General features: G+C 40.6%; 1 protein-coding gene across 1 annotated transcript in view; it reads right to left on the minus strand.

The window, feature by feature from the left end:
• Window positions 1-19,748, minus strand: part of DARS2 (aspartyl-tRNA synthetase 2, mitochondrial) — a 35,300-nt gene that overhangs the window by 10,462 nt on the left and 5,090 nt on the right. The window contains exons 4-12 of the mRNA XM_007989452.3: window positions 18,824-18,925; window positions 17,950-18,045; window positions 17,105-17,228; window positions 15,797-15,843; window positions 12,989-13,095; window positions 11,777-11,846; window positions 10,123-10,302; window positions 8,693-8,800; window positions 4,192-4,254 (exon numbers count right to left, since the gene is read on the minus strand). Coding sequence (XP_007987643.2) covers window positions 4,192-4,254; window positions 8,693-8,800; window positions 10,123-10,302; window positions 11,777-11,846; window positions 12,989-13,095; window positions 15,797-15,843; window positions 17,105-17,228; window positions 17,950-18,045; window positions 18,824-18,925 — 897 coding nt within the window. The remainder of the gene's footprint in view (window positions 1-4,191; window positions 4,255-8,692; window positions 8,801-10,122; window positions 10,303-11,776; window positions 11,847-12,988; window positions 13,096-15,796; window positions 15,844-17,104; window positions 17,229-17,949; window positions 18,046-18,823; window positions 18,926-19,748) is intronic.

Raw genomic sequence — 19,748 nt, forward strand, 5'->3', positions numbered from 1 at the left:
TCCAGCCTGGGTGACAGAGTGAGACTCAAAAAAAAAAAAAGTCATTTCAACATAATGAAAAAAAGGGGGAAGGGATGAAGAATGGAGAGTAATAGCACATGATGGATTTCTGCGAAATTTTGGCAGATTGCAAGTGAACTGAGTAGGAATGATTAAAGAAGCAAGGTGCAGGAAGGTCTCGCATAAAGAACAATGGAGGCGGCCTCAGCACAAGAAGGAACTGATTTTACCCTGCAGAATTCTGGAGAGGCTCAGGACTCTTAAGCCTTGAGTGCCTAGGATAACAGACAGCGGCCTTGCTGCTCATGCTAAACTAAACCTAACCATTTACAAAGCCTCTGTAAGGATCTCACGCTTCCAACCAGCTTTCTTTTCTTTTTGAGATGGAGTCTCGCTCTGTCACCCATGCTGGAGTGCAGTGGCCTGATCTTGGCTCACTGCAGTCTGCCTCCCGGGTTCAAGCAATTCTCCTGCCTCAGCCTCCCTAGTTCCTGGGATTACAGATGTGTGCCACCATGCATGGCTAATTTTTGCATTTTTAGTAGAGACGGGGTTTCACTATGTTGGCTAGGCTGGTCTCAAACTCCTGACTTCAAGCGATCTGCCTGCCTTGGCCTCCCAAAGTGCTGGGATTACAGGCGTGAGTCACTGCACATGGCCCCAACCAGCTTTTAAAATGCCCCATTCTTGAATATGTACAGATAACCAACAATCACTGCACATTGAAGAAACTCTGCAGCATTAAAAAAAAAAAAAAAAGACCAAGATAAACCCAAAAAATTAGTCCCAGAGAAAACATAAGTTAGGGACCAAAAGAGAACTTGAATCCTCAAAGGTACTCAAAAAGATATTTTATGAATAAAACCAGAATAAGATGCAGTGAAAAAAGCTCCTGGGGAAAAAAAAAAAAAAAAAAAAAAAAAAAATTCAACAGAAGAGTTGAAGAAATCTCCAGGAAAATAGAACAAGACAAAGAAAATGGTGAAAAATGACATGCCAAAAAAAAGAGGTTAAATTGGTTCAACATACAACTAGTAGAAATTCCAAAAAGAGGCTAGAAAAAATGATGAGGTCAAAATAGTTAGATAATAAAAGAATTTTCTACACATAATAAAAGAATTTTCTACACATAAAAAGACATAAACCTTCATACTGAAAGGGCTCTTCAAGTATGTAACACATTGAATGAAAAATGATCAAAAGGCAAACAAACTCTGAAATTTCAGAACATAAAGAATCAGAAGGCAAAAATCTTCCAAAGAGAAAAAATCAGGTCTGCTATAATGGAGTAAATTCACACAAGCATCAGAGCATCAGACTTCTCATCAGTAGCAATACATGGGAGAAGAAAGTAAAGCAATGCCTTAAATGTTCTAAAGCTGTGCTGTCTAGTGATGCACTGTGGCTATGTACATTTAAATTAATTAAAATGAAATAAAGTAAAAAGTTCAGCCCTTTAGTTGTACTACCCTATTTCAAGTGCTCACTAGCTACATTGGCTAGCAACAACTATACTGAACAATGCAGACATAAAACGTTTCCATCATTACAGAAAGTTTTATTGGATAGCACTCTTCTAAGATGATATGGCTGTCAATTCAAAATTTTGTACTAAGCCAAATTATTATTAATCAAGTGTGAGGTTTTAAACATAAAGACATTTTGTAAGAACTCAGTAAGTTGATCTCTCACGTGCTTTCTTAGGAAGTTACTTGACTACATACTCCAACACAAAAAAGAAAGAGGAAAACCTGGGATCCAGGATGAGTTACTTCAACTCAAAAGAATGAAGAAAAGGTTCAGAAAGACAGCTGAGCAGAAGGTACAGAGTAACTAGGTGAAGTCTGTTTATGTGAGCCTTATCTCTCATCACAGGAAGTTAACAAGGTTTAAATGAATTAAGTAAAAAGAAAAAAGTATGTAGAGATATTTCCAAAAACAGATACTCTGGCAGAATACTAGGATGGATGCAGCAGGCTAGAGCAAATGATTATTGCATTTCATCATTAATGCTTCTTTATTTTTTGAACCGTGTCTACGCCATATGTTGCTAAAAACACGTAAGATCTTCTAAAAGCAATCAGAAGCCAAATCAAGTTAAAACATTAATAAAAATAGTAGTAGTAGTACCCATTTCTTACATAAAAGTTCAGGAAATTAGGAAGGAAAAAGAAGAAAGAGAACAATGAAAGAAGAAAATGTAATAATAGTCTCATCAACTGAAGGCTGCCAAAATTAACCTTCAGGCTTATTTCCTGGTCCTATGGTTCTTAGATGCAGATTTTATACACTAATAAAATAAAAATAAACAAAATTGGAAGATAAAGGGTTGCCAATTTTTAATTTTATAAAGAAAAGGCATATTTCTTCCCCCCGCTCCCCCCACCACCAACAGAGAGATAAAGGATAGTTCTTTAAATTTGTTTAACTTTATGAAAAGCTTGTTATATTGCCCTGACTTTTCTGATTTTGTCTCAACCCATTTTGGAAACCACTATCCCAATCTTTTTTTCTTATATACAAATCTACTTATTGTTCTTTGTGCTTGAAGTATGAGGCTTGGGAAATGGTGGTAGAGGTAGGTAGTCCATTTTCAATATACAAATATAATGTTTTTACATGGTTATAATCAGTATAAATATAATTCTATAGCTTCCTTTTCTTATATATCATTATAAGAGCATTTTTCCTCTATTAAGTCTTAGAAAACAAGATTTTAAAAAGGAACTTTAATATTAATTCCTTTGATTATATCATACTTTATTTAATTACTCCCATATGGTTTCATTTTATTCCTGTTATCATACCTAAGATTCTTTCCTTTTTTTTTGAGACAGGGTCTCACTGTGTCACCCAGGCTGGAGTGCAGTGGAGTGAACACAGCTTACTGCAGCCTCCATCTCCTGGGCTCAAGTGATGGGCTTAAATCCTCCCACCTCAGCCTCTCAAGTAGTTGGGATGATAGGTGTGTGCCACCATGCCAAGCTAATTTTTTTTCTGTTTTTCGTAGAGACGAGGTCTCACTATGTTGCCCAGGCTGGTGTCAGACTTCTGGGCTCCAGTGATACTCCCACTTTGGGCTCCCAAAGTGCTGGGATTACAGGTATGTGCTCCCATGCATGGCCGGATCCTTTCTTTTTTTTTTTTTTTTTAAGAGACAGGGTCTCACTCTGTCACCCAGGCTAGAATGCAGTGGCATGATCATAGCTCACTGCAACCTTGAACTCCTGGGCTTGTGAGTCTCCTGCCTCAGTCTCCCAAGTAGCTGGGACTACAGACAGACATGTGCTACTATGCCCAGCTAATATTTATTTATTTATTTAGAGACTGTGGCCCAGGCTGGAGTACAGTGGTGTGACCTCAGCTCACTGCAACCTCTACCTCCTGTGTTCAAGCGATTCTCCTGCATCAGCTTCTCAAACTAGCTGGGATTACAAGTGTGTACCACCACACCTGGCTAATTTTTTGCTTTTTTTTTTTTTTTTTTGGAGACAGAGTCTCGCTCTGTTGCCTAGGCTGGAGTGCAGTGGCCCAATCTCAGCTCACTGTAAACTCTGCCTCCCGGGTTCACGCCATTCTCCTGCCTCAGCCTCCTAAGTAGCTGGGACTATAGGCCCCTGCCACCATGCCTGGCTAATTTTTTTGTATTTTTGGTAGAGACGGGGTTTCACTGTGCTAGTCAGGATCTGTCTGCTTCGGCCTCCCAAAGTGCTGGGATTACAGGCATGAGCCACTGCGCCTGGCCAATTTTTTTTTTTTCCAAGATGGAATCTTGCTCTGATGCCCAGGTTAGAGTGCAGTGGCACAATCTTAGCTCACTGTAGCCTCAAACACCAGGCTCAGGTGATTCTCCCACCTCAGCCTCCTAAGTAGCTGGGACTAGGGGTGCAACAGGGCAGCATGGTGGCCTGAGCCTGTAGTCCTAGCTGCTTGAGAGAGAGGCAGGAGCATTGCTTGAGCCTAAGAAATCAAGGCAGCAGTGAGCTATTATGGCACCACTGCACTCCAGCCTGGGCAACGGAATAAGATCACATCTCCAAAATAAATATATAAATAAAATAAAAAATAAATAAAGGCAGAAGAATGATCTGAAATAACAAGATGCTCAAAACCAATGATAATGACAGTTTAGTTAACAACAGTTAAAAATATTGAATCTCTATGAAGAAAAAAACCGCTCTAACTCCTTACCTGATTAAAATGGTCAGCTGCAAATTTTCTGATGGATTCAATGTCTTTCCTTTTTAAGTATTTCTGATGAAAGAAAAATCAAAGTAAACTTGTCATTATGACACTTAGCTTCATAAACATGGTTATGCGATCAAATGACAAACAAATATATTTTGTGTCTTCCTATTACAATAGTAAGATTTAATAAAAATTCGATGTCTGGGCTGGGCACGGTGGCTCATGCCTGTAATCCCAGCACTTCGGGAGGCCGAGATGGGTGGATTGCTTGAAAGTTGGGAGTTCAAAACCAGCCTGACCAACATGGTGAAACCCCGTCTCTACTAAAAATACCAAAATTAGTTGGGTGTGGTGGCAGATGCCTGTAATCCCAGCTACTCGGGAGGTTGAGGCAGGAGAATCACTTGAATGCAGGAGGCAGAGGCTGCAGTGAGTCGAGACTGTGCCACTGCACTCCAGCCTGGGTAACAAAGTGAGATTCTGCCTCAAAAAAAAAAAAAAAAAAAAAAAAAAAAAAAAAATCAATTTCTGCTACCAAATGACACATTTTTAAAGCTTGTTACAGTGCTTATTTTTTCCAGTTATGCAACTCTTTTTTTTTTTTTTTTTTTTTTTTTTTTTTTTGTGATGGAGTCTAGCTCTGTCACCCAGGCTTGAGTACAGTGGCGTGATCTTGGCTCACCGAAAACTTCACCTCCCAGGTTAAAGCAATTCTTCTGCCTCAGCCTCCCAAGTAGCTGGGATTACAGGTGCCCACCACCACGCCCAGCTAATTTTTGTATTTTTAGTAGAGATGGGGTTTCACCATGTTGACCAGGCTGGTCTTGAACTCCTGACGTCATGTGATCTGCCCGCCTTGGCCTCCCAAAGTGCTGGGATTACAGGTGTGAGCCACTGCCCTGGGTGTGCAGCTCTTATTGCAAATAGCTGTGAATGTATTCCACAGAAGACCCTTTATATCTAATATGCAGGATAAATGTTCAACATGAATGTCTACAACTGAATTGTGAAAGAAAACTTTCAGATCAATAAAAGGATTCAGAATTTGATTATTTGAGGTTTCTTAAAATTCTATCTTTTTTGAAATTATCTCAATGTCTTTCAAATGAGACATTATGGTTATCATGTTACATAACTTGGAAGCAATCCAAACACACAGTTTGATGTTTTGGGGTGTATTCCCCCTCCCTTCGAGAGCATGATGTCTTATCAGATCCCCTATGTGACAACTTGGAGTCAACTCCCTCTTCCCCCCAGGAATGTTACCTCAAACCTTATCATAATACCCATGTGTGAATTACTGACCTCAACTACTGGACTTCAAAAATACATATAAACTTAAGAGTTCCACAGACACTTTGATAGCACATGCTGTGATGGGATATACTCTGTCAACTGCTTCTCCTACAGCCAAGAGATGGGTGACACCATTAGCCTTGGAGCTAATCTCTGAAGCCTCGCCCACCCACACTGGCACTGCCCTCTAGCATCAAGGGACCTTAGGTGTAGTCTATACTGTGGTGGTCAAACCAGCTTCTCCCAAGAACTGCTCATATAAGAGTACACCTCAAACTTTAATTAGACTTTACTTTCCCCAGAGGACTACTTCCATCCTAATAGAGCAAGTGGACTTTAATAATTTTGGAACTCACTCGCTATGTGATTAATGCCCCTCAGCTACTGTTTTCCCTGTGAGGATTGTTCATGTTATTCTCTCTCTTTTTTTTTTTTGAGACGGAGTCTCACTTTGTTGCCCAGGCTGGAGTGCAGTGGCGTGATCTCGGATCACTGCAACCTCTGCCTCCAGGGGTCAAACGATTCTCCTGCCTCAGCATCCCGAGTAGCTGGGACTACAGGTGCCCGCCACCACACCTGGCTAAGTTTTTATATTTTTAGTACAGACAGGGTTTCATCGTATTGGCCAGGCTGCTCTTGATCTCCTGACCTCGTGATCCACCTGTCTTGGCTTCCCAAAGTGCTAGGATTACAGGCGTGAGCCACCGCGCCTGGCTCTTATTCTCTCTCTTTTAAGTATTGTGAACCTAAGAAAATATTTTCTTTGTATGGCAATAAACCATGTGATTTGTGAAATCATATTTTAATCGTCTTATTTCTACCATAAGCCATGCATCATTAACTATATTCATGCGGCATTTAACTAGGTATGGGAGGTATAAAAAGATGAAAACATGATCCACACTCCTGCAGTTCTTATATGTACTTGAGAAAGAACAGACAAACTTGAAATGGTATACATAATAATAGGCAAAATATCATACTGAGCTTACCTGAACATATTTCTTATGCCTGGACTATAGTATGCACAATAAATTACTCTTTTTTTTTGAGACAGAGTATTGCTCTGTCACCCAGGCTGGAGTGCAGTGGTGTGATCTCGTGCTCACTGCAACCTCTGCCTACTGGGCTCAAGTGATTCTACTGCCTCAGCCTCCCAGGTAGCTGAGATTACAGGCACCCACCACAATGCCCAGCTAATTTTTTTATTTTTAGTAGAGACAGGGTTTTGCCTTGGCCTTCCAAAGTGCTCGGATTACAGGCGTGGGCCACCGTGCCCAGCATGACAATAAGTTACATTTTACTGGATATATGAAGTAAATAAAAAGTAATGAGAGGCCAGGCATGGTGGCTCACACCTGTGATCCCAGCACTTTGGGAGTCTGAGGCAGGTGGATTACCTCAGGTCAGGAGTTCGAGACCGTCCTGGCTAACATGGTGAAACTCCATCTCTACTAAAAATACAAAGAAAACTTAGCCAGGCGTGGTGGCATGTGCCTGTAGTCCCAGCTACTCAGGAGGCTAAGGCAGGAGAATCGCTTGAACCCGGGAGGCGGAGGTTGCAGTGAGCCAAGATCGCAGTGCTGCACTCCAGCCTGAGCGACAGAGCAAGACTCCGTCTAAAAAAAAAAAAAAAAGTAATGAGACTGAGTTCTTACTCCGTTCTGAATATACTGCTTACGTATCCAAATGAGTATAGACTTTCAAAATCACAATCTTGTTTAAAATATAACTGGAATGCTTCTTATGAAATTACTTTTAAAGCAGATGTACTACCTACAGAAAAGAGGTGTGTACCATTGCTTTAGTCAATGCTTGCTCAGCCCAACCATTCTCTCTCTCTCCTACCCCCTCTTTCCCTTCCTTTTTGCTTTTTTAGCTCCATCTCCTTTTATTTCCCTGTTATTAATGCAATTGAGATGAGAACTCTCAGAAAATCAAGAATCAACATGCAATGGCCATGCTGGCGCTGATACAGGGCTAAGAGATAGACAGACAACTGAGGCTGCAGACAGAATACTACGTATTATTTTATGCTCACACAGTATCCACAATGAAGTACAGGAGTACTACATAGCATCGTTTATTACTTATTTTAATTTTTTTTTTTGAGACGGTGTCTCTCTCTGTCGCCCAGGCTGGAGTGCAGTGGCGCGATCTCCACTCACTGCAAGCTCCGCCTCCCGGGTTCACGCCATTCTCCTGCCTCAGCCTCCCGAATAGCCGGGACTACAGGTGCCCGCCACCGCCCCCAGCTAATTTTGGTATTTTCACTAGAGCGGGGTTTCACCGTGTTAGCCAGGGTGGTCTTGATCTCCCGACCTCGTGATCCACCCATCTCGGCCTCCCAAAGTGCTGGGATTACAGGCATGAGCCACCACGCCCGGCCTATTACTTATTTTTGAGACAGGGTCTTGCTCTGTTATCCAGGTTAGAATGCAGTGGCACAATCATGACTCACTGCAGCCTTGAACTGTTTGCCTCAAGTGATCCTTCAACCTCAGCCTCCCGAATAGCTGGGACTACAGGTGTGAGCCACCATGCCAGGTAATTTTTGTAGAGACGAGGTCTATGTTCCCCAGGTTGGTCTTGAACTCCTGAGCTTAAGCAATTCTCCTGCCTTGGCCTCCCATAGTGTTGGCATTATAGGCATGAGCTACTATGCCTGGCTGATAGCACCTTTTAAAAGGGGGGGGTGGGGGAATAAAAACACCCTGGGATCTGGAATGTAAACTCACATTCATAAGATTTTATTGTTCTCTACTTATAGTTTTAGAAACGCTTTTTGACTCTGTATAAAAATACCAATTTTTTTTTTTTCCAGAGTTTTGCTCTTGTTGCCCAGGCTGGAGTGCAATGGTGTGATCTCAGCTCACTGCAACCTCCGACTCCCAGGTTTAAGCAATTCTCCTGCCTCAGCCTCCCAAGTAGCTGGGATTACAGACACCTGCCACCACGCCTGACTAATTTTTTAGTAGAGATGGGGTTTTGCCATGTTGGCCAGGCTGGTCTTGAACTCCTGACCTCAAGTGATCCACCCACCTCGGCCTCCCAAAGTGCTAGGATTACAGGTGTGAGTCACCACGCCCAGCAAAAATACTTATTTTTTATTTAAAAAGAATTGTTCTTTCTGAAGTTTAAATATGACAGTATTGAGCAAAGTTACTTCCAAAGCATACATTCTACAGAAACACAGAACTTCACTTACTGCTCCTTCAGGGATACATATGGCTTTCACAGTTCCATGGGGCTTACTAAGTGCATCTTGAAGAAATCCAATCTCTGTGTTTCTGAACACATCACTGATATCTATAATCTGGAAAATGGGTAACAAAAAGAGATAACTAAATATGAAGTAATTTTTATCTGAAAACATTTTACAAAAAAGATTTTAAAGAAGAGAATAGATCTTGATAATTTAACATTTATAGACTACATTCAAAGAGTGTTTACCATGGGTTAAGCAATATGACCAGTGTTTTACATATACTCATTCATTTAATCTGCATAAAACTATGAGGTTAGCACTCTTTATTATCCCTATTTCACAGATGAAACCAAGACACAGAAATAAGGAACTTGCCCAAGATGGCATAGCTAGTAAGTGGCAGAGTCAGAATTTAACCCAAGCATTCTGATTTAAGAACCAGATTAAGATTCCAGGCTTGGCGCAGAGGCTCACGCTATAATCTCAGCACTTTGGGAGGCTGAGGTGGGCAGATCACCTGAGGTCAGGAGGTCAGTCTGGCCAACATGGCAAAACCCCATCTCTACTAAAAATACAAAAATTAGCCAGTGTGGTGGTACGCACCTGTAGTCCCAGCTACTCGGGAGGCTGAGGCAGGAGAATCACTTGAACCCAGGAGGTGGAATTTGCAGTGAGCCAAGATCTCACCACTGCACTCCAGCCTGGGCAACAGCACGAGACTCCATCTCAAAAAAAATAAAAAAAGAACCACTATTCCATATTACAAACGAAGAAACAAGAAGTAGTTGAGTTGGCAGCTATAAGTTGGTAGTTATGACTTTTTGTGTATTGTATTTTTTTCATTCTAAGAATTGAGCACTGACTATTCACAGACCAGGCAGGACTCAATTTCTAAACAAAGTGCACTGAGAACTGAGATATAGAAATGTCACCGGCATTATGGGGATCAAGGGATATTGCTCTTTAAGAGCAAACAAGTAGAGGTCTGGTAATGAAACTGTTCTATATAAATTCTACCCCTGCCTTAAATACTTACAGATATTAATAATTTGAATAAACATTGTCATATGTTTGAGATTTTTATGGACCAAGGAAACTTAGTAACTCCTTGGCTTTAAAAAAAACTGAAAAGGAAAGAATAGTTATTTTTTCTTTCAAGTTACCATTCATATCCATATAATCAGTAACTTGCAAGTAATAAAAACTTTATAGCAAGAATGTTGCTCTTGGAAATGGATCTTGGAACATGATAGAAAGCACTGTATTGCTAACATGCTATTATTCTCTCTTGCTCTAGCTCTGTAACAACAAAGGTAACAAGGTCACAAAAATATCCTCTAACAGTGTGTAACACTTGTCAATTTCAAAGTGGTTTAAAAAGACTGCAGGATTATTTGGGGACAGAGTCCTAGAAAAGTGAAGATAAGTACCTTCATTCCAAAGCGAGTGTCGGGTTTATCAGTTCCATAGGTGGCCAGCGCCTCAGTAAAAGTCACAGTGGGAAAAGGAACAACCACAGGATCTTTGTCACTGGGCCAGGAATATTGGAGCAAACCCTCAATTAAACTCTGGATCCCAGTCTGGTCTACAAAAGACATCTCTATGTCAATCTGAAACCAAAGTAACATATGGAAACTAATTTAGCCACAGTATATACATGTTTATGTATTTTTCTGCTTTCAAGTTACTATAGAATTTTGCACATAAATAATACATGCGGAGAGTATAAATATTATTGTACATCTCTTTTATGTCAGACACTGTGCTAATGGCCTTACATACATTAACTTGTTTAGTTCTCACAACTATTGCATGGCTGAAGGCTCAGAGAACTAAGTTACTTATTTGCGTATGTGCAATTAGTAAGCAGCAAAGCTACATCTGATCCCAGGTCTGTCCAACTCCAAAGCTCATAATTTTTTCACTTCAACACACGATTAAAATGCTGTTGGCCAGGTATGGTGGCTCACGCCTGTAAACCCAGCACTTTGGGAGGCCGAGGCAGGCGGATCACGAGGTCAGGAGATCGAGACCATCCTGGCCAACATGGTGAAACCCTGTCTCTAATAAAAACACAAAAAATTAGCTGGACATGGTGGCACGCACCTGTAGTCCCAGCTACTTGGGAGGCTGAGGCAGTTGAATTGCTTGAACCCGGGAGGTAGAGGCTGAAGTGAGCCAAGATTGTGCCACTGCACTCCAGCCTGGGAGACAGAGCAAGACTCTGTCTCAAAAAAAAAAAAAAAAAATAAAATAAAATAAAATGCTGTTATACAGAAAGCCAATCATAATAGCTTTGGTAAGTCCACATATTAGATTAAAATATCAATATATAAAATTATTCGTTCTTAATATATAAGAGATTTGTTTTAAGGATTTTATCATGAACACTAGAACATGACTTAAGGACTTTATCATGAACATTAGAACACGTTAGGAATTTCTGGCATTCCTTAGTTGCTGACCACATTCTTTATGAAAAGGACACATGCTCGCTTTGGCAGCACATATACTAAAATTGGAATGACAGTGTGGCCCCTGTGCTATCCAAGGAAAGAAAAAAATTTTAAAAAGGACATATGCAATGGATCAAAAAACTGAATAGTTTCTCAACTGCAGGTGAGTTTAATTAACTATCTGATGGATAAAATGTAATGAGAAGTAAAGTATTAATACTGCACTGGTCTTGAAAATACTATTTTAGGCTGGGCACGGTGGCTCACGCCTGTAATTCCAGCACTTTGGGAGGCCAAGGCGGGTGGATCACAAGGTCAGGAGATATACACTATCCTGGTGAATATGGTGAAACCCCGTCTCTACTAAAAATATAGAAAATTAGCCAGACATGGCGGTGTGCGCCTGTAATCCCAGCTACTCAGGAGGCTGAGGCAGGAGGATGGTGTGAACCCAGGAGGCAGAGCTTGCAGTGGGCTGAGATCACGCAACTGCATTCCAGCCTAGGTGACAGAGCAAGACTCTGTCTCAAAACAAACAAACAAACAAACAAACAAAACAACAACAAAAAAAACTATTTTCAAAATAGTAAGCCTGAATTTTAAGAAACAAGTGAATATAACTTTGTACCTGAGTAAATTCAGGCTGTCTGTCTGGTCTTGAACCTTCATCTCGATAACATCGGGCAACCTGAAAATATCTACAAATGAGAAATAGCATTAATTGAGTCATGATTCTAGGAATACATATACACTTTTTCCCAAAAGTTTAAGGCAATGCAAGTTATAAAACAATGATACTTAAAAAATGTAAGAAGGGCCGGCCATGGTGGCTCATGCCTGTAATCCCAGCACTTTGGGAGGCCGAAGCGGGCAGATTGCAATGTCAGGCATTCACAACCAGCCTGGCCAACATGGTGAAACGCTGTCTCTACTAAAAATACAAAAATTAGCCGGGCGTGGTGGTATGTGCCTGTAATCTTAGATACTCGGGAGGCGAAAGGCAGGAGAATCACTTCAACCTGGGAGGCGGAGGTTGCAGTGAGCCAAGATCGCGCCATTGCACTCCAGCGTGGGTGACAGAGCAAGACTCTGTCTCAAAAAAAAAAAAAAGTAAGAAGTACTTTTATTTTTTATGACACTTTAATAGAATTAGATATACAGCTGACCTATGAGAAGTTGTTCTATATATTGTTTTCAAAATAAACACTGGCATCTCTGGATGTTCGTACATTAGACTGGCATGCAAATCAGTCCATGCCAGTTCTTTTTATTAAAACATTTTTTTTAGTCCATGCTTCTTCATATATACTCTTTTGCTTTGACCAAAGTGAAATACTTACTGTACCATGGATACACATGAGACTTTCTGTGCTATGCCATTCCAACTCTTATCTTCAACTGCTGAAATGTAGCTCTGTCCTCAAAGGTCTAGCTCACAAAGTTTTCTAAATTTCCTCAAACAATATAATTTTAAAGCTCTTAATACCTAATTTGCAAATCTCAATACATTTACATTTAGTTTATATCACAGTTGGTTTTATTCATTATCCTATTCTGGCTTACTAGCCTTAACACCTTGAGAGCAGAACCTATTCTTTTTTTTGTTGTTGTTTAAATCCCCTCTCACATCTACTAGCACAGAGCTTTGTACATGGTAGCCACCCAATAAACCTTTAATAAAGGATTATTACGAATTATGAGGGTATTTTATAAGTATTCTCCAAACTCTCAAAAATTTTCTATCCTTCTCTTGAGAACAGAGAGGATTTTGTGTTTCCTTTTTTCCCTTTGTTTTTCTCTTTTCCTTCTCTGACAACTGCTACCATAAAAAAAAGCTCACCTGTCTAAACCGCCAACCATCAAAAGTTGCTTAAACTGTTGAGGACTCTGAGGGAGAGAATAAAACTTTCCAGGTTCCCTGGATGGTACTAAAAACTCTTTGGCACCCTTTCAAAGAGAGAGAGAGAGAGAAGACAGATTATTAAAAAACAAAAACAAACCCAAGATATAACTGACTAGTAGAAGCTGTTACTTCAGTTTATCATTGAATGACTAAAGAACAAAGTTCCTACAATGACAGAGATAATTTCCCACTTATCTTTGAGTCCCTAAAAAGACTTGCACATAATAGGCTTTAAACACCATTATATATGGTAGGTGTTAAGTTTATACTTGTGGAATTGAATTTCCAATTCTGTTAGTAGATGAATGAATGTTGTGTATCATTTCCTATCCAAGTAATTCCTAATTGCATTTCCAAATTAAACTGTAGTTTTATAATTTTATAGACTGTATAAATCGAGTAAATATTAATGTTTAGAAATGTCATTTTTTTTTGAGACAGAGTCTTGCTCTTGTCACCCAGGCTGGAGTGCAATGGCACAATCTTGGCTTGCTGCGACCTCCGCCTCCCGGGTTGAAGTGATTCTCCTGCCTCAGCCTCCCAAGTAGCTGTGATTACAGGCATCTGCCACCACCACACCCCGCTAATTTTTGTATTTTTAGTAGAGACGGGGTTTCGCCATGTTGGCCAGACTGGTCTTGAACTCCTGACCTCGTGATCTGCCCGCCTTGGCCTCCCAAAGTGCTGGGATTACAGGTGTGAGCTACTGCCCCTGGCCAGAAATGTCCATTTTTATTTATTAAAAAGAATTTCTTTTTGAGAGAGAGTCTTGGTCTGTCACCCAGGTTGGAGTGCAGTGGTACAATCTGGGCTCACTGCAAACTCCACCTTCTGGATTCAAGTGATTCTCCTGCCTCGGCCTCTTGAGTAGCTGGGATTACAGGTTCCTGCCACTGCACCTGGCTTTTTTTTTTGAGTTGTTGTCTCACTCTGTCTCCCAGGCTGGAGTGCAATGGCATGATCTTGGCTCATTGCAACCTCCACTTCCTGGGTTCAAGCGATTCTCCTATCTTGGCGTCCTAAGTATTTGGGACTACAGGTGCCTGCCACCACGCCTGGCTAAATTTTTTTTTGTACTTTCAGTAGAGGCGGGGTTTCACCATGTTGGTCAGGCGGGTCTTGAACTCCTGATCTCAGGTGATCCACCCACTTCAGCCTCCCAAAGTACTGGGATTACAGGCATGAGCCACAGTGCCTGGCCTAATTTTTGTACTTTTAGTAGAGACGAGGTTTCACCATGTTGGCCATGGTTGGCCAGGCTGGTCTCTAACTCCTGACCTCAGGATCTGCCCGCCTCGGCCTCCCAGAGTGCTGAGATTATAGGTGTGAGCCACTGCGCCTGGCCGAAAAATGTCAATTTTCAATATATGAGAGACTTATTCTTTAATTTTTTTCCTCTTCCATTTTTTTTTTCCTTTAAAGAGATAGGGTCTTATTGCCCAAGCTGGTCTTGGACTCCTAGAATCAAGTCATCCTCCTTGCTTCAGCCTCCCAAAGTACTAAGACTACATGTATGAGCCACTGCGTCTGGCCAAGAGATTTGTTCTTAAAGAACCAATTCATTGGCTGGGTGCGGTGGCACACACCTGTAATCCCAGCACTTTGGGAGGCCGAGGCAGGTGGATCACCTGAGGTCAGGATTTTGAGACCAGCCTGGCCAACATGGCGAAACCCCGTCTCTACTAAAAAAATACAAAAATTGGCCAGGCACGATGGCTCATGCCTGTAATCTCAGCATTTTGGGAGGCCGAGGCGGATGGATCACGAGGTCAGGAGATCGAAACCATCCTGGCTAACATGGTGAAACCCCATCTCTACTAAAAAATACAAAAAATTAGCCAGGCATGGTGGCGAGTGCCTGTAGTCCCAGCTACGCAGGAGGCTGAGGCAGGAGAATGGCATGAACCTGGGAGGCACAGCTTGCAGTGAGCTGAGATCGCGCCACTGCACTCCAGCCTGGGCAACAGAGCGAGACTCTGTCTAAAAATAAAAAAAGAAAAAATACAAAAATTAACAGGGCATGGTGGCACACACCTGTAGTCCCAGCTCCTTGGGAGGCTGAGGCGGGAGAATCGCTTGAATCTAGTAGGCGGATTCAAGCGACAGAATGTTGACAGAACGAGACTCTGTCTTAAACAAACAAACAAACAATTTATTAATGATTTACATCTTTAAACCTCAAATAAGACCAGGCAAGGTGGCTCACACCTGTAAACCCAGCACTTTGGGAGGCCGAGGTGGGTGGATCATTTCAGGTTAGGTGTTCGAGACCAGCCTGGCCAACATGGTGAAACTCTGTCTCTACTAAAAACACAAAAGTTAGCCAGGCATGGTGGTGCCTGCCTGTAATCCCAACTACTCAGGAGGCTGAGCCATGAGAATTGCTTGAATCCAGTAGGCAGAGGTTGCAGTGAGCTGAGATCATGTCACTGCACTCCAGCCTGGATGATGGAGTTAGACTCTGTCTCAAAAAACAAACAAACAAACAAACAAAAAAAAACCCAAAACAAACCAAAAAACAAACAAACAAAAAAACTCAAAGGAAAGAATACTTACGTGGAATAAAATGATTCTGACTCAAAATACCCAAATAATTTTCTCAGTTCTTCAGAAAAACCTAGTTAATATGACCATCCTGAGGCAGTAAATAAAATAAAAGTGGACCAAGTGAATATAAAGGCAAAGTGGTCTAGCTTTATAACTAATAGGACATATTTAATAGACTGATTGAAGGAATATACATACCCCTGGGGTCCTCTTAAACAATGTGGGGGTTTCTATATCCACAAACCCTAAAAAGAGAGAAACATTATCACTTAGTAGATAGGAATGTGAAATTTGTCATATATGATGTCCACAATATAGTACAACAAATCTGAGGCTTCCCTTTAATTAAGAATTTTAGCTGAAATAAGCTACCAAGTCTACTGGTGCTGGTTTCTACAAATCTAAGAAGGAAGCTGAAGATTTTCATAAATACTATTCTGTTCATAAAGCATACTGTCCACATAAAATAATTCTAAATATTTAATGGATTCTTGTCTACTGAACTATTCTGATTTTTAAAATGTTCTATTAGTGTAGAAATAATACAAATGTAGCAGAAAAAGTCCAGGACTGAATGAGATGTCTAGTTTAATTCACATGACATTTTGAGCTCCCAATAAATGATGTATGCACATGATAAAGAATTAAGAAAACTGGCTGGGTATCGTGATTCATGCCTGTAATCCCAGCACTTTGGGATGGCTAGTGGGAGGACTGCTTAAACCCAGAAGTTTGAGACCAGCCTGGGCAACATAATGAGACCCTGTCTCTACAAAAAATTTTTAAAAATTGGCTGGAGGTCGGGTGCGGTGGCTCATGCCTGTAATTCCAGCACTTTGGGAGGTGGATCACGAGGTCAGGAGATGGAGACCATCCTGGCTAACACGGTGAAACCCCATCTCTACTAAAAATATAAAAAATTAGCCAGGCGTGGTGGCAGGTGCCTGTAGTCCTGGCTACTTGGGAGGCTGAGGCAGGAGAATGGCGTGAACCTGGGAGACAGAGCTTGCAGTGAGCCGAGACCATGCGACTGCACTCCAGCCTGGGTGACAGACCAAGACTGCGTCTCAAAAGAAAAAAAAAAAAAAATTGGCTGGGTATGGTGATGCTTGTCTGTGGTCCTAGCTACTTGGGAAGGTGTGGCGGGAGGATCACTTGAGCCTAAAAGGTTGAGGCTGCAGTGAGTTGTGGTCATGCCACTGCCCTTTAGACAGAGCAAAACTCTGTCTCAAAAGAAAAAAAGAAAAGAAATATTATAGAAAAAGCCAAAGGGCTGTCCTGCCTTTGATAATGATGGGAAATACTATCATACATTAATCAATGTAATAGCCACTATCATCTTTAAAATAATGTTAACTTTTCTTCAAAAACTATATTACACATTGAGTGAATTCCAGACTTCTGGCAACATCTGACCTGATGCTAAGGAAAATATACAATAAAACTGCTGAATAAAATAGAAGAGATGCTAAAAAGCTCCAAAGAGCATCCAGGCATTTCTCTTACCATGTAGATTACAGAGATATTCCCGCATCTTCATGACCATCTGGGACCTCAGTCGCAGGTTATATTGCATTTGGAAACTACGCAAATCTAAGTAGCGATACTGCAACCGAAGAGCCTCTGTTTTCTAAAGAAATTGAAAGATTTTTATATTTAAATATTTTTCAATATTAGAAAGGTATTATCTTTAGAAATAGAGTTTGAATTTTCAAAAACTTTAGCTCTATCATCAAGTAGCCCACTGTATGCTGTTAATTCCTACAACTTCTAAGTTTGTCAGTAGTGCAGATTTTACATTTTTTTACTATTCATTATTATTAATATCACTCTTCACTGACTGAAATTTGCCTACTTGACTAAAAAGTAGCTCCATCAACCCCTTAAACTTTGGCAAAGAACATTCTAAATTATAGTAATCCTACTTATATTTATATGCTTGGGAAGTCAAGAGTTGCTCTAAGCACACATTTTATCACTTAATAGGTATAGGATCCCCTGTCCCATTTGGCCATTTCTAAGCTAGACATAATTTCCTTTCAAATGTTAAACAATAGCAACAAAAAATGTGAATAATATAACACCTCAAGTTTTAAAGAGAGAATCACATTTTCATCTGTTGGAAAAAACAGTCTAGGTATTTAGGGACTGCAACAGTTTATTGAACTGTCACTATTTCAGAACCGTTTGTCAAGAGGTTGTACAACTAAGTAAACACTTCATGATGTGTCTACAATAAAATGTTTAATTTTGTAGAAGTTCAAGTTTTCTTTAAAAAAAACTCTGAAAATACTTGACTAGTCATCAACATTTTCTAGATACTCTATTTGATTAATAACAGAGGATGGTACCTTCATGAAGTCCTTAATTTCAAAGGGCAGCTTCTTGCAGGCATTCAGAAGTTCAGCTGTTTTAACTTTGATTTCAATCTCACCTGTTGGCATTTTCTTGGAGTGAGAAAGGAAGTGTTTTAAAAATTACTCATTAGGATATACACAAAATACACATTTGTAGAACATATGCATTTATTTACATATGGAAAATGTGCAAAGTCCTTCTAGTGTATAGTGTATAGTATAAAGCATACGTGTCTGTGCATGATTTTGACATTCTTATGCGTCTCTGTGGCTGATGTGTTCAGACATCAACAAATGTCATGGCATATCCTTGCAGTTTGATACTTGGGAGGCTGAGACAGGAGGATCACTGAAGCCCAGGAGTTCAAGAGCAGCCTGGGCAATACTGCAAGACCCCTGTCTTCAAAGAAAAAAAGGGCGGGGCACGATGGCTCACACCTGTAATCCTGGCACTTTGGGAGGCTGAGATGGGCAGATCATGAGGTCAAGAGATGGAGACCATCCTGGCCAACATGGTGAAAGCCTCTCTTTACTAAAAATACAAAAATTAGCTGGGCGTGGTGGCACGCGCCTGTAGTCCCAGCTACTTGGGAGGCTGAGGCAGGAGAATCGCTTGAACCCAGGAGGCAGAGGTTGCAGTGAGCTGAGACTGTGCCACTGTACTCCAGTCTGGCGACAGAGCAAGACTTAGCATGCATATTTACATAGATGTGTGTGTTTATAGTCAAGATTTTGAAATCTGTCAGTTCATTTGTAGAATTTATTCATCGTTAGTGCCTAATGTCCAGTTATGTGTTGCCAGAATGTGTACACAGACAGTGCAAATGCATACAACAAAAATTACACAGTTATCTTCGAAAGTACTTACTGGATTCTCCTGTCCTGCAGGACGGGAAATGACTGTACCAGACACTTGCACCACAGATTCTACAGGGGCTTCACATAAAATCTTCCTCACAGAGGCTGCCGACTACAGAACAAGGGGGAAAAGAGTTCTGAGAAACAAATGAACTTACAGGAATCTTCAGTAATTGTAAGTCTATGGTTTTAAAAACGTTAATAGTCACAGCTTAATTACCATACAGGCTGGGACTGCTCCTTAATGACTTTATTACCAAATTTAGTAAAAATTGCATCCCCATTTTGACTCTATATAATACAGCGAGTAAAGCTACTAGTTAAGAGCTTTAAAAAAACTTTCCTTAAAGGAAAATAAGGATAAGAGTGACTATTATTGTAATAAGTCCCACATACTTGAAAAGCAATTGTCTCCAGGGTTAGTCTTAGGGACAGTTAAATCCAATAGCAATAATGAGTCAAAGTCAAAGGAGTTCTCCAGGGTTAGCTATACTCATCTCTGGATGTTGATCCCTAAAAGATAATTCACTGCTCTTTATTTATTTCAAAACTTAAGAGCTGAATAATTAATATTTTTCTTAGGCATACAAGCATTAGTAAAAATTACAATAGAAACCAACTTTGCCCAATAAGTATGATAGAAGTTCTTTATTTTATCTAATTCTTTAATTTTAATTTTTTTTTTTTTTGACACAGGGTATCACTCTGGTTGCTGAGGCTGCAGTGCAGTGGTGTGATTTTGACTCACTTCAGCCTCAACCTCCTGGGCTCAGGAGATTCTCCCAATTCAGCCTCCCAAGTAGCTGGGATTATAGGCGCACGCCATCATGCCCAGCTAATTTTTTGTATTATGATTATTGTTTTTGAGATGGAGTCTTGCTTTGTCGCCCACGCTAGAGTACAGTGGTGCAATCTTGGCCCACTGCAACCTCTGC

The sequence above is a fragment of the Chlorocebus sabaeus genome, chromosome 25 (assembly GCF_047675955.1).
Source record: "Chlorocebus sabaeus isolate Y175 chromosome 25, mChlSab1.0.hap1, whole genome shotgun sequence".
Taxonomy (NCBI): domain Eukaryota; kingdom Metazoa; phylum Chordata; class Mammalia; order Primates; family Cercopithecidae; genus Chlorocebus; species Chlorocebus sabaeus.